Raw genomic sequence first — 15,626 nt, forward strand, 5'->3', positions numbered from 1 at the left:
ATCTCAAGAAAATAATTGAGGAAGGCTGCTATACACCTAAGCAAGTCTTCAATGTTGATGAAATGGGCCTCTACTGGAAGAGGTTGCCTGAACGGACTTATATTTCCCAAGAGAAGACAGCACCCGTATTTAAAGCAGCTAAAGACACCCTAATCTTGCTTTTAGGTGGTAATACTGCCAGAGACATGAAGATGACAGTGTACCAATCTGAAACACCACGAGCTCTCAAGGGATTTTCAAAGTAACACCTACTGGTCATTTGAAGATCCATTAAGGAGGCATGGATAACTAGCTATTTTTTCAGAATGGCTGACTCTCTATGCCATCCCTGCATAGAAGGAATACTGTGCCAAGGAAAATCTTGATTTCAAGATTTTATTACTTATTGATAATGCACCGGCTCATCCAATTAACCTGGACAACCTGTGTGAAAACGTCAAAGTTGTCTTTCTGCCACCTAACACCACATCACTCATCCAACCCACAGACCAAGGAGCCATCGCTGCATTTAAGGGGTATTCCCTATGCCTTACTTTTGACCAGCTCATCAGAGGCACCTATGGGGAAGGCAAGCCTACGATTTGGGAATTTTGGCATGACTACAACATCCGCAAGTGCATCGATAACATCGGTAAGTCCTGGGCTGAAGTTACTCAGGCATGCATGAATGGTGTGTTGGGAAATCTGTGGCCTGAATGTGTCAGTGACTTAAAATGATTTAAAGATGATGTCCCCACTATGAAAATATCCTCGGCTTTGCCAAGAAAGTGGGTTTTGATGAGGTGGAAGCAGCCAACGGTACACAACTTCTGCAATCACACGGAGAAGAGCTAACCAATGAAGATCTGATGCAACTAGAGGTGATGAGAGCAATGGAAGAAGAGGGCCAAGAAGTAAAAGAAGAACAAACCCATCGAAATTTGACTGCCAAAATGTCCTTCTGAAGCTTTCCAAATGACTGAAGCTGCTGGTTTGCAAATCCTTAGCGATGATGATCCTAACAGGGAACGCAGCTCCAAAGTGGTTAGGGGAGTTGGTCATGTAATGAATTGCTATAAAGAAATTTACCAAGGAAATAAAAAAAAAGGAAAGCAAAACAATCTCTAGATGTGCTTTTTTGAGTGGGAAAAGTTCAGCAAGAGGATCAGCCAGACAATCCACCCTCTTCCACCCTCTGACTCCACCACCTCAACCAAGTTTCACAATCATCATTGCCTAATACAGTATTAAATTGTTTAAAACTTGTACTGTATATGTATTAATGTCTTTTGTCTGGTAAAAAAATTCCCCTGGAACCTAACCCCCCCATTTACGTTAATTCTTATGGGGATATTGGATTCTCTTTAAGTCACATTTTTCAAGAACACCGCTACAACGTTAAGCGAGGAGTTACTGTACAATCAATTCATAGTCAGTCACTTTAAAAAAAGCCCACAACTTAGTTGTAGAAGTACTACAATACCCAGAAACTTATAGTACAATATCTTGCCTATACAGTATCTAATTCAGGTCATGCTATTACCACCTCTTTCAAGCACTAGTATCACACACACGTTTTGTTAGTTTCCAAAAAGCCACACTTGTGGCAACCTGCCACAAATACACAGCAATTCAAAACAAGACTCTAAAATGAACAGTTGGGAACTACTCAGCATAATAGTAAAAAAAATTCATGGTATTCCTGAATTCCTAGAGTTTTACAGATTATGGAACTACATCTAGATACCATGTATTTAATTGAGGCCTTAAACAGGTCACACTGCATCTCATAGTTGTGCAATCCTAACTCATGCACATGTTTGAAACATTAGGCTTCCTAATACAAAAAGCTATAGTTCCAGTTACAATGGAGATCAGAACTATATTTTAAAACAAGGCCCAATGCTGAACTTTAAAGATGCAAAGAAACAATTAGGTCATAAAGAAACCACCACCACCACCACCACGAGGCTTTCAAAAAAAGCCTTCTTTACATGAATAACTTTCAGGAAAAAAGCATAGATAGTTTCTCAGAGCTAGCCAAGTAACATTACTAAAGGGTTGTACATTTTATTGCTTCTGTAGGAACAATGCTTTGCACACAGGAGGGGCTCCCAGAATCCCTCCATTCTCCCAGACAAGTTCCCCTTGTTATTGTGTTACATCCAAAAGAGAGGCCAGGTCTCAGAAGTGCTTTGCTGGTACTGGTATAGAATAGTGGCAAAGTGCTGCTAGTGTAGATATACCAGGTCACAAAAACCACACCTCATCGCACTCCTGAGCAAGGTAACTACTGTGCTGGCATACATTTGTAGTGCAGACCTGACCAATCAGAGAAATGCCATCGAGTGTAGGGCCTTGCTTAGCATGGCCACCAAGAGACAAAAGTAGAACCTGACCAATTAACAGAGGAAAGGATTTTTAGTCAGGGAAGACTGACTTAATGAAACTGGTGCAAACTCATACCAGTTTAAAATTGACAAGCTAAACCAGTAACAGTTTTAAATTGACATAAGTGTGACCACACTTGGGGTTTGCAGCAGTTTAACCATGACCTGGTCTGACATTGTTTTACCGGCATAACTATATTGATAGTGGTTCTTTATTTATTTTTTATTAAAATATTTTACGCCAACAGAACTCCCCTAAGTGTAGATGTAATTATACTGACATCTTATTTCAGTTTAATAAAGTGAAATAAGCTATACCAACTTAACTTCATCTACACTAGCTGTACTAGTAGAACTGCATCTACAACAGGGTTTTTGCTGCTTTAACTATATTGGCATAGTTAAGCAGCAGAACTTAAATGTAGACAAGGCCTAACTGGTTTAAAAATAACAATTAAAATGTTCAAAAACTGTTTCGACCAACTCTTAAGAAGGCAGTTTAAAACACAAGGGTCTGAGTTAAACTGATGTTAAAAACAAACTGGGAGAAGAGAGGTCTTGTGAGAGATTAGTCACTTTTGCAATTTCTATTTAAACACAGGAGTTTACACCAGTGCCACCATATACGTTTAAACCACCTGAAGTTAAACTAGACTAGCATAACAGACAGGCCTTAAGAGTTCACCCATGCCAACCACTATAACAAGTCATAGTTTTACTTACATTTAATACTTCTTGCCTGGGCTGTGGAGGTTCTATACAAGTCAGCAGCCTGAGCAACAAGTCCATAATAGCAGAGGTCCCTATGTGCTTTATAATGAGGTCTACAAAATCATGTTTTTTCTTTAAGAAATCCACAATCTAGAAGAAATAATAATAAAAAAAACAAGTTTACGTTTTGCTGCAAGTACTTTTTCTTTATTTCCCCTGGTAGATTAGTATTTCAAATATGTTCTGTTTCACAAGTTTTGAGAGTGGTGGAGGCAGGAGAAGAGACTTCTGAACAACATGTTCAGCCATCTAGAGTGGGCAATCCAAAGTTAGGCAGACTTTATAACACTGTCCTTTTAACCTGAAAAACAGTTTAAAGCACTTCAAGCAGATCTTTAGTTGTGTTACTAACACCTTATTTCTCCTTTTTTTAGTCAGTCTATTTACTTGTTGCATTTCATTTAGCCTGAACAATGAAAACCAAGCCTATTACACTTTCAAATTCTTAGTGCTGCAGTATTTGGATTTTAAACACTGCATGGGGATTATTTAAAAACTTTTCATTAGAACTGCAAAGTGTGAACACATTTCTTATTTTTCTCTGGCTTATCTACAAAGTCTAAGTTGTGTATGACAAATAGAAATGTGGGCCAAAGAGATTTTTTTGGAGGTGCTGAGTCAAATATAAGTAGATTTCTTTAGATTCTTCCCAGAGAAATCTGAAGAATACTGTAAACGCTCACTTGGCACACTCAGTGGAAACACACAAAAACCTTCTGAAGTGATAAACACCCATTTTTTCCATGGTCTGTGTGTATAAAACATCCTCACTGCATTTTCCACTTTATGCATCCGATGAAGTGAGCTGTAGCTCACGAAAGCTTATGCTCAAATAAATTGGTTAGTCTCTAAGGTGCCACAAGTACTCCTTTTCTTTTTGCGAATACAGACTAACACGGCTGCTACTCTGAAACGTGACACAAATTAAGTTATCACAGCTGTTAGAAGATTATGGGACAGAATAATTTATTCTGAGGATGGTTTCTAAAGCAATTCATAGAATTAAAGCAAGCATTGAAACAAAGCATTTAAAACATAAAGGGAAGCAGCATGAACAGAACTGCATTGTGAGAGTACATTGTAACAGACACTAATTCAACCTGTTAACAGGTAACCTGATACCACTATGCATGCTATCTAGCCACTGAAATCCAATGCATTAGATCAGTATCATAGAAGTCATTCAATTTCTCTGGCACTTATTTCAGCTAAGTCCCAAAATTTGCCTTTTCCCAAAACTTAAGTTCTTGAAAATTGCTTCACAAAATATGGTTCCACTAGCTAAAACAAATTGTTTAGAACAGCTGTGGAAACACAGATTTATCAATAGGCTTTTTTTATTTTTAGAAGGAAGATGCTCCTTCACCCATAAGGCCAACAATAATCAAATCGTTTTACCCAAAACTGTTCTTGAAGAGTTTCAGGAAAGAGCAAATTTTCCTAGGTAGATGTGGTATGTGTTGGGAGAGCAGACAGTACTGAACTACAAGGAGAAGGAGGATAGAACCCCAATGGAACAGGATATTGTCCTGGCATCACAAGAGAAAGGACACTTATTCTTGATAAGCATATATGGTAGCTGTATTTAAGGAGTCAGAGGTAGAGGATCCCAGCCACTGGGACCAGTTACAGTTCTGTGGTCTGCTCCATTTTAGACCAAGTTCTTGCTTGTGCACAGATTTCTTCATACAAAGAGCTTTTTTTTTTTTTTTAAATGGAGGGGAGAAGGAGATGAGTAAGAAGGGATGCCCCAGTAAGAGCTGTCTGCCCATCTTACGTCTGCAAAGCAATGATAAGCTAAACAAATGGGGATAGCAATAGTGAGCTGTAAGATGGTACTGCAGCCCTCACATTTTCTGCAGCAATTCTCTTCTTCCTCCGCTACCACTCCTGACTTTAACGTACTATTGGAATCACAAACATCCAGGCTGAAAAAAAACTGTCAGAAAGCTACACTGTGGCTGTGTCTATGCAGACAAAAATTGAATTGCATAATTCATCACTGCTCCAACTCCACTGGTTAGCAACAAAGGAAGCTGTAGTGAAGACTGAGCTCAGAGCCCTGTCTATACATTACAGCTTACACCAGTCAAGCTATACTGGTGGTGAATTACACCCCCAAATTTTGCCCAGAGAGAAGGGAAAAAGCACATCTACTCTACAAGTAGAACCTTACAGGGATATTTTTTTTTTTTTTTTTACGATAGGGTTCCATTAGAGGAGGCCACATCATTTAGCATGAACCATGCTGGAGTCATGGACCATCTACAGGTTTAGCTTTCAAGTACTGTCCATACCTACTAAAAAAGAACTACTTTATCTACATCAGGGACAATCTTCCTGGACCCTGATCCAACACTCTACTGTAATGAGAGCCAAACTACAGCCAGTTAAGCTCCATCTAACAGGATTTACTGTTTAATTGGAGCCACCCACAATTTTGTACAATACGGTTATCCAGTCAGTCCACTTTCCAGGTCTCTTTCTGGGAGGAAGATAAGAAGTACGTTGCACTATGAGGAAAAAAACCACCACCAAAAAACCTATTCTGTTTCTGGAAGTAGCAGCTAAGGCAATATAGAAAAGCTACCCAGAATCTACATGTACAAGAATAACCAGTGTGGTAAGCATGGACAGGCCATGGCTCTTCACACACCACTGTACAATGCAAAATGCTTTGTATACTCTGCAAACAGTTAGCTACAATTATCAGAACCATGCTAAAATTTAAGTAGGCTCTATCTTTGGCCTGTGAATAGGCCTAAACAGACTACTAGTGATACTCTGCCGCTATCATCAGATTAGTAAGCACAAGAGACTAGTAACAAGACACAGAATGGGTGATTTCTAGCAGTGCTAATGGCATTACTCATATTGGAGAGAACGAATTTGTATATACAAAAGAGAAATCTTACTGAACTGAGACAAATTGAAGATATTTTCAAATATTTTGTAAAGGTTGCACTATATAAGAATTTTAGAAAGGAGAAGAGTTTCCTCAAAAGACGACTAGATGATCACGATAGTCCCTTCTGGCCTTAAAAATCTATTAAACCTCTTTAACTAAAGGATGGTGACAGCAAGCAGTCAATTCAGGAGTGGGCAGAAGAAAATACTTCCCCTTAGTAACACATTTCTGACCAGACAGCTGTTCTGATAAACAAAGTGAGGATAAGTCAGTGCGAGTTACCCAGATTTTGTTAATATTCTTAAAGTGTTCATCTCTACTAGAAAACTTTCTATTGTCATGGAAAAAGTGAATCTGGTTGCTTGATTCAGCGACAACCTTTTAAAATGGTAGCCCTACAGAGGAGCACAGCTAAATATTACAGCTATTGATGCACATACTACAAACGGAAGAGCTTATAAATATTTACCTGTTCCGGTTTTCTACTGATAAGAATACTTAACACCTTGCTGAAGAAACTGGCCAATAAAGGGTTGAGAGGGGATTCATTTAATAGGAAGCTGTACAGTTTCATAAGTAAGGACTCTTCTTCTCCCAGTCTATCATTGATCTGCGAGACATCTGACGTAAGAAGCTCACAAGATATGTTTGGATACCTAGAAAAGGGACACCTTCCATCACTCATGCTTATAAAACAAATATTACACAGTAAAATATGGAATCAAAACGATGCAATTTGGTGGGCTTGTTGGACAGATATGGAAAACCGTAAGGCCGCTGATTTGCAGAGAGGTGGGTAAGTTAGTCTAAATATGAATGTACTGTTCTGTAAAAAGGTTTTATGCTTTTATTCGGAGATCAGGAATCTCCAGTCTCCCACTATACTGCAGCACTACAGATATCACATAAGTTGAGTGTCAGAAGCAATACAAATAGTATATGGTGAGCTTTTAGCTTAATATCTACTGGTTAGCCCTCCTGTCTGAGCACTAACCTCCCCACTTCAGAAACCATTTCCCATTTTGTCTGGGGAAAAAAAAAAGGAGGGAGCGATTCAAGTGTCAGCAAGCGAAGAACAGATAGTCCTGATACTCGGTTTTATTCATAGAGTTCATATGAAGACCACAAAGTCAGCATGATCATTTCTGGATCAAAAACATTTTTAACATGTTTGTTAAAAATCTGCCTAATTCAGGCAGCAGCATCTCTCACAAAACCCTACAAAGTTGACTAGTATTGCTTCATGCCAAGTTAGAAACACATGCACTCGGACAGTTTAATCTAAACTACTACAACATACACAATATGTACATGCAAAACAACATAAGGCTTTATCCACTTTACATTGGGTAGCTATATAGCAAAAAAGAATTTTCCAGTATTTTAGTAGCAAAGGTATGCAGACCCACAGTACTGTGAATTTATTCACTTAAGTTTATTTCTTTAAAAAATGCCTTTAAGTGCTTTAAAAACAAAATTTAAACTAACCAATAGTTAGCATATGGACTTATTTTAACTGCATGGATATATTACAGTAAGGGCTGCGGGGCAGCATCTCAGTGACTTTAGTTAAACATACCTAGAGCTCTACCCAAAACTTAACTAGAAGCCACAGCAAACTATGGAAGCCTGACGTAACATACTCTTTGCCTGAAATACTGTTTATTATGATGTCAGCCACATTATGCACTTAGTTTTCAAGTGATCATTAGGTGCAGCTCCATGTAGAGTGCACTGAAATAGCCTAAGCTAGATGAGAGAAGTGCTTGTATAACTGTTGCAAGGTATATGATGAAAAGTCTGAACGCTTTTTTGCCAAACTCATGAAAAACAGTTCTTGGCCACATCTGCAGTTTGATCATAATATCTCCACACTAAAGGTTCATAATTAGAGATTAAGCACATTCCCTTACAGCAGTAATAGACTATCATTCATCCCCAATGATCTTCACTAGCCATTAACGACATGGGTACAAGTGTTCGTGTGGAATACACCACTCTATCAAAACCCTATTAGTATCACTATTTCTAATGATACAACAAGGAGTGAGGCTTTCTAGACAATCACTTGAGATAATCCCCCTTCAATGCACCCTTTCACCATTTGGGCACCAAATCAATTTAGGGGGAGTTTTCAGAGGAAGAGGGGGCCTTAACCACACTAAATGTATAAGCATTAACGGGAGTCATGATGTTAAGTAGCACAAAACACTCAGAAAATCCAAGACTTACTATAAAGCAGAAGACAGAACTTTTAAGTGCATACCAGTGCCACTACAGACTGACCTACAGGAATTAAATACCGATTTCTCCTCTCCCTACACCTCCCCAGTCTCACAGATAAGTAGTGTTTTCCTACTTGTATCTGATCTTTTCATCCATGTCTTGAGGTGGTTCTTCTATAATAAATGAAACTAAATCTTCCAGACATTCTGATTTCAACAGAAACTCTATAAGTTTGCGATTCTGAGCTTTGCATTCCTGCAAAACATCCTCCTCGTCCATCAATTCCTTCAGCGTTACATCTTCTCTTTCTAGAAGTGTGTCTATGTGGGATGACGAATGGAGATCAAATTTCCAAAACATGCTGGTCTGGACAAGGAGAAAAGCATATGTAGAGTGTTAATTTACTAATTTATTTTAACAGTTGTTAACTTGTAGTTCTCCCCAACAAAAAGCCATGAACTCCATTATATCCATTTCATAGCCTCTAAACCCAAAAGGAACCTGAATGCATAATTCAGACACCACTAAAGCTTGAACAAGACACACATTATCAGATGCTGAAAGATTCTGCATGAACTATAGCTGGGGAATTTTACTGTAATTCACAAGTGCTGAATGATAAGCCAATGTTTTAACTCTTCAAAAAAAAAAAATTAGCTAGATCCAGAATTTGAACATTCTACAAAGACATGACATGTTAATGCTGTGTGAAAGAAAAAAAAAGTTAACTCTGTTCCTAATTTTTTTTATTTCTCTTGTACTCTGTTAGGTATATTTGTATAAAAACAGGGGTTTTGTTCACTGGTCCAGTTGCTTATGCTCCACTTCAATCACAATCTTCAGTAAGGGTCAGATTCAGATAGCCCGCTGAGCAGCTGACAGGGCTCTTTTTTGGACAAAGGAAGGTGCCAGAAGCTTCCCCCAATACTGCCTAAGACTGGCAAAGCTAATGCTCTGGCACACACACGCTCCTTAGGAGGCTACAGAAGGAATTCTTGTTGACAGTCAGAATTTTTCATAGGCACTCCAGCCAGAACTCAGGCTTGTTGCACAGATATTGCCCTTGGTTCATACTCTTGTCCTAAGTGATCTTGCACACAAATGCTGTTAAGGCAATTGTGATAATGAAAGAAAGAATTACAACTTCAGATTTACCGGATAAAACACTCCTGCTTTTAAGCATATATCCTTAGTAAACCACCACAAGCACTCCATCCCCAACAAGTTATGACCGTAGCATTTAAAACTACTACAGAGTTATTTCCATAGGACATTGTCTGGCCTTAAAGGAAATCTTTTTTCATTCACATACGATGAAGGAAGTGGACTCAAGGGGATTTTAAAGCTATAACCAGTAATTAAGAGAAAGGGGTTTTTCCTGCCAAGTTGAGTCTTTAATAGCATGGTTTAAAAACAACAGTCTATGGAGAACAGTATGAAGTGTTACAAAATTTGTAACAGGTACCTCTACAATTAGAGGCCTTTGCACCAAATCTTCGCTACTGCAATACATTAGTGGCAACAGAATCAGCTTTTTTAAGGGCTATGGGGATATACAGAGACATGTATACTTTAGCAGAAGTGTCCTGTGAGCTGTACTTTTTGGTACTCAAAATCAGTTTTAGAGTGCACAGGCAACAAACCCAAACTGTATGTTTTGCATTTGTCAGACATGCGCCTAATACAGCCTACAAAAATTAATTTAAATTAAACATTTCATCCACAGTACCTAGAATGCAGTCAATTTACTTACAAATAAAATCTGTATATATAGTGATTTCTGGAAAAAAGTTAATTTAGCATGTAGATCAGGTCTAGCTGACACAAAGTGTCAGAGTTCAGCATCACAGTGTATATATCAAGGCAAATATATTTTTGCAACACCTAGCATAACAGGGTCATTAGGTGTTGTTACTACTAAAATTACATTACAATAAGGTTTTGTGTGTACACCATGCCTATTTTAAATATATTTAGCCAGGGTAATATTGTTTTCCAGTGTATCATGCAAATCTCTTAAACACCCCATATTAATCTTAATATTGTTTAGTGCATCCAACAATTTTTTTTTTTTTAAACCAGGAAACAAAACGTACTGGGGTCACTGAAACTGATACGGGAAAGGAGTAAATAAAGTTTTAATTTAACATATACTATCATTTTGAATCACCTGCGATCCCATGCAAGAATTAAAAAGGAAGATGTTAAGAATCAGACAGAACAATCTTACCTACCAGTTAAATTAGTAAGTTTACAAGAGTAGTCAGAATCCATACATTTGATTTTATTTACAATAGATGTGTTAGCTTGTAATTTGATTTAAGTTTATTATATAATTGTTTTCAAAAACATTGGCTTATTTGTTGTTACAGCCATGCAACCATTTACTATGGACAAATATAACAGGTGTATTGTTGACCAACAGCAAATGTATATTTCAATCCCATTACATAGGATCAACTACCATGTCCACCCACAATTAATACAAGTTGAAGTTTTGGAAGTAGCAGCTATTAGTGTTAAGAATTCCAGACATAAACCCCTCTGCAATGACTGAGGAAGAGACACTCACCCAAGCGTCCTTTCAAAATCTGTTTCAATAATTTCATTCAAAATCAATTTAACAATGGATAATAAGAGAAAAGGCATACTACTGCAAACATGTTACTGCGTTATTTCACAAACTGTCTCCCAGGCAAGCTGTGTTAGGGGTGCTCCCTCAACATGGCAGGTGCCGAGCAGAGATTATTCCATCACTTTCCAACAGGAGCCCAGGTCCCTTGGAATAAGGAAAAATAAACACCGTAAAATGTGCCAAAGGGGAAGTCCAGGAACCCTGAAGAAAAGAGAACTTTCTTAAAAGTATGACTGGCAGTTACTTAGAGGACTTAGAGCAGTTCCAAATGCACACAGCGACTTTGAAAAACAGGCAAGTGACAAGTTCATCTCTACCGCTAGTTTTCTTCTACCTCCTCCCCACACCAAAGATTTCTATTCTTTAAAGGGGAACTTTGATGTATGGTTACACAATCCTATTCCCATTGACCACAACAGGAGTACAATTAGGCCCAATAAATCCATAACCCAGAAAAAGACATTCATTATAACTTGCTCTTTAGATTTTCAACCATCTCCAAAGCCCAATTTGGACTCAAAGTTGCTTTCAGTATCAGGTTTCAGTATTGGTGTGAGCTCCTGAAAACATGTTTGTTGCTTTCAACACAAGATGCAAAATTTGAGACTTTAAACATGAAGCATGCTCAAAAAAAGTAAGTATCAACACAAGCAACTGCTTCAGGATAACTTTATAAGAGTCACTCTTAGAATTGAGAAGGGTTCTTTTAAAAAAGAAAACCATGGTAGTCAACAGCTAACAAAATGGCTCTATGAGCATGATATTACATTGCTTATAGTATTTCGCTAGTTAGCTTTGTTGTCTTTTTTCAGACAGACTACACAAGCCCAATAAGAGGCCTGTGTGTCACCATAAACATGTACTGTGTGTATTTCAGAAGATCTCTTAACTCACTTCTTTAAAAAATACACAAAGTTAGTGCAAAATAACGTAGTTCAAAATCTCAAATGAATTGGGATCAAATGTTTGGAGAAGCTACAGCTTCTCTACTAGTAAAAGTTTCAACCAACTTATCTTCCAAAATTGGTTTGGCCAGGAAATTGCCTAATTTACTCTGAAGGGAAGAGAGACAGTACATACAAACTATGAAGAAAGTGTCACTATCTGAATTATAGATTATTAAGAAGTTAGGCTGGTTTGAAATTTTAATTTGCTGATGTTTATTTGCTTCCCTTTAGCAAAGCAATTATCCATTCAAACATTCCACACAGCAGAGACTCCTTGAAAATTCACATGCCTGTTGTAGCTAAAGAAAGCGTATTGCAATCAGGCAAAGTTCATAATTTTTTACTGAGAGTGGTTTGGAGCTCTGTCTTGCTCCATGTGAGGTCAAATGAGAGTTTGCCATTGTCTTCAGTGAGAGCAAGATTGGTAACTCTGTGTATCAGTATGTTACCTTCCACTGGGTGGCAGAAGCTTAGAAAGGACACAAGAACCAAAGATTTCTTTCACTTAAAGAGACAGCCACACATCTTTTGGAGTTACAGGACCAGGCATGGCAGATGTGCACAGTTTATTAAGGTTAGATGCAAGCCTTCCCACAGCTGGCTGATTTTGATCCTCTTAAAAAAATAAAATATCCTATTTGTAAATGTTTAAGATTTAGAACACTAGTTTTCAACAAAAGCTTAGAGTAAGCTGAGCATTTTAAGACAAAAATGGCTCCTCTCAAGTTTTGCAGTGTCTTGACAAAGGTAGTAAATCTGTGGCAGAACTGGGAACAGAACCCTGATCTCAAGTGGTAGGCCCATGTCTTAAGTACTAGACTGGTGCCTCTCATGCAATTTTATTAAAAATCTCTAATTAGGTCTGCTGTAAAAGTCAGTAATGCTTACCTACATTTGAAAGTACAATGAAATCTCCTATACAAGTGCAAAGCATTGTTAAATCACCCCATTTTTCTGACTGAGTAACTAAAGGGGGGGGGGAGGGAGAGACTCACTCTCTCTCAAATAGGAAACACTGCAGCCTAAAAGGGTTCCACAGCCAGAGACTACTCTATGTCCTGCATCTGCTAGCATGATAGGATCTCTTTTTAAGTTACTTTGTAAAAATCTGCATTTAACACGGAGAGAAGATGTGCATGTTAACTACACAGCCTATCACATGAGGACTGAACAAGGTGGGTCTCCACAGAAGGCCCCATCTCAGATCGACTAAGGTGAGAAGGAAACTATTTCAGCTGTATAGCCAGAGATATCATAATCTGGAATTTTTAGAAGAGTAGGGCTGACCATAGAGAAAGCTATATTAAAAAGTTGCATGGCTACAAGTTCATGAGTCAGGAAGTGTGAAATCTACGGTTGCACATTCAACACTAATACATATGCATTACAGTAGTCTTGTATGATCACACAACTACTTATCTTATGGTACAAGATGTCATACAAATTCCTCCCCGCCCCCAACACACTCACAGGTGTGCATGAAACAACCTGCCACCTGTCAGGCTAGACACTGGAACTTACTACTAACTGACAGACCCCACCCCATGGACTAAAGAATCATCTCCTCTAGCTGAGGGCAGGAGGTTCTTACCCTCCTTGCAGACCAACTAGCTGAGGAAAACATGACTGCTAGCATAACCGAGTGCAGATAACTTTCAAACAGCCCACAGGTGGGACAGAAGAGGCCACAGAGGTGGAGAGGAGACGAACTCCATTACTGGATACCTAAAGAAGGTTGCAGGATATTCTGGAGATGCAGCAGCTTTTACAGAGTTAAGGTTACAATCTGTGTCCTATTGTAAAGGAAGTTGTCCCCCTCTCCCATTACCCCCCAAAAATCTGAATGGGTTTTCATCAACTAGAATTTGAACTGACATTTCTGAATATACTAAGTTAGAGAGATGTATAAAGCAGCTCCTTTTCAAAAAGTTTTACATCTTTATGTCTCTTTGCCAGCCCAATGATGTATCACATCAAGATTCTCCATAAGTACATTTTACTCCCTAATGCTGGGCAGCCTCACTGTATTTAAAAGCCATTAACAGTAATTAGATAGCACAGTGATAAATGCTTATTAAGCAGATATGTTTTGAACCGGCTTGTGAGAAAATTTTTAAGAGCAAGCATAATCAGATTTTCAATGGATATAATTTGAAAATTAGATAAATGCTTATTAGTAAAGCTGACTGAAAAGAAAAAGCCAGAGAATACATTCTACAACTGCCACTCATGACCAAGTTTTTCAGTAAGGACACTGGGGTAATGCTGTCTATAATCAGTACATTTTCACTGACAGATTCCCCACTCTCCTACAGCAATTTTGAGGTCTACAGGGTAATATGGATACTGATTTCCAGCATTCAGTGTTTTTTGGCCAGTGCCCATCACGCCTTTAAACTAAGTATGAGTCACCCAAGATGCAAAAAAAGTTCTATGCAAATGCCACCAGAAGCTTCCAAAAAATCCAGTGAAACTTCATTTGAATTACCAGCTAAGGCCATAAGAGGACATATGTACTTACCCACCATACTTAAAAAACAAAGAAATTGAATTGCTGATTATGAGTTACAACGCCCACAAACATTAACAATGCATTTAGAAATGCATATTCTGTCAAGTCATCACTAATTAAACTATGACCCAAAAATAAATGCTACTCTTTCATGAATGTCAACTGACTACAAAACTCAAAATTCCATAACTTTTCAAGTCCATACATAGAGATTATTTTACATTCAAGAAACAACAATTACTTTACCAAAAATTCTATCTTAAGTAATTGAATTTCACAGTTAACTATCCCTTAAATGGAAATACCGACAACCAAAATCCAAGTAAAAACAATACACCTACAAATCCATCACAACACAATTCTGACCCCCTGAAGTATGCACTTCTTTATACTTGATAGGTGTAGCACAGGGGTAGGCAAACCATTTGGCCCAAGGGCCACATCTGGGAATAGAAGTTGTATGGCTGGCAATGAATGCTCCCAAAATTGAGGTTGGGGTGCAGAAGAGGGTGAGGAGGTCTGGTTGGAGGTGGGGGCTCCAGGGTGGGGCAAGACATGAGGAGCTCAGGGTGCGGGAGGGTGCTCTGGGCTGGGGAGTGGGGGGGCTGAAGGGCTCTGGGATGAGGAGAATGCGGTGAAGGAGGGTGCTCTGGGCTGGGACCGAGGGGTTCGGAGGACAGGATGCGGAAACAGGACTGGGGCAGCGCTTACCTCAAGCGACTCCCGAAAGCAGCAGCTTGTCCCTTCTCGGGCTTCTATGAGGAGGAGCAGCCAAGCAGCTCTGCACCCTGCCCCACCCATAGGCTCCACCCCTGCAGCTCCCATTGGCTGCGGCTCTCTGCCAATGGGAGCTCCAGGGACAGCGCCTGGGGTGGGGGCAGTGTCCAGAGCGAAGCCCCCGGCTGCCCCTATGCGTAGGAGCTGGAGAACCACCATGTACCTGCTTCCGGGAGCCATGTGGAGCGGCCCCCAACCCTCCTCCCCAGCAGGTGCTCGAGAGCTGGATTAAAATGGCTGGTGGGCCAGATCCGGCCCACAGGCTGTAGTTTGCCCACCCCGGTGTAGCATGTTTACTGAAGCTATTCATTACTTTGCTTTTAGTCCAAATTTCTTAAGTGATATAAAAACTGACCATAGCATTGGTTTTTTATGTAAAAAGGGAAAATTTGTTTCAAAAATCATATTAAGGCTTCTGGGTAATGTGACAGGGTCGGGCAAGATGGCTACAGGAGAGTGATAAGAAGGCAGATATATTAGC

The 15,626-nt window shown here is 39.1% G+C and overlaps 1 protein-coding gene across 12 annotated transcripts in view; it reads right to left on the reverse strand.

The window, feature by feature from the left end:
• The window catches only part of PPP6R3 (protein phosphatase 6 regulatory subunit 3), a 138,600-nt gene that overhangs the window by 85,744 nt on the left and 37,230 nt on the right, over positions 1 to 15,626 (reverse strand). For 10 of the 12 annotated variants that reach the window (XM_048855303.2, XM_075129297.1, XM_048855302.2 and 7 more), the window contains exons 3-6: positions 10,926 to 11,053; positions 8,408 to 8,640; positions 6,518 to 6,704; positions 3,093 to 3,230 (exon numbers count right to left, since the gene is read on the reverse strand). In XM_048855303.2, coding sequence (XP_048711260.2) covers positions 3,093 to 3,230; positions 6,518 to 6,704; positions 8,408 to 8,640; positions 10,926 to 10,937 — 570 coding nt within the window. In that variant the 5' untranslated portion in view covers positions 10,938 to 11,053. The remainder of the gene's footprint in view (positions 1 to 3,092; positions 3,231 to 6,517; positions 6,705 to 8,407; positions 8,641 to 10,925; positions 11,054 to 15,626) is intronic. The other 2 variants (XM_048855292.2, XM_048855294.2) reach the window with 1 other exon arrangement.

The sequence above is a fragment of the Caretta caretta genome, chromosome 6 (genome assembly GCF_965140235.1).
Source record: "Caretta caretta isolate rCarCar2 chromosome 6, rCarCar1.hap1, whole genome shotgun sequence".
Lineage (NCBI taxonomy): Eukaryota > Metazoa > Chordata > Testudines > Cheloniidae > Caretta > Caretta caretta.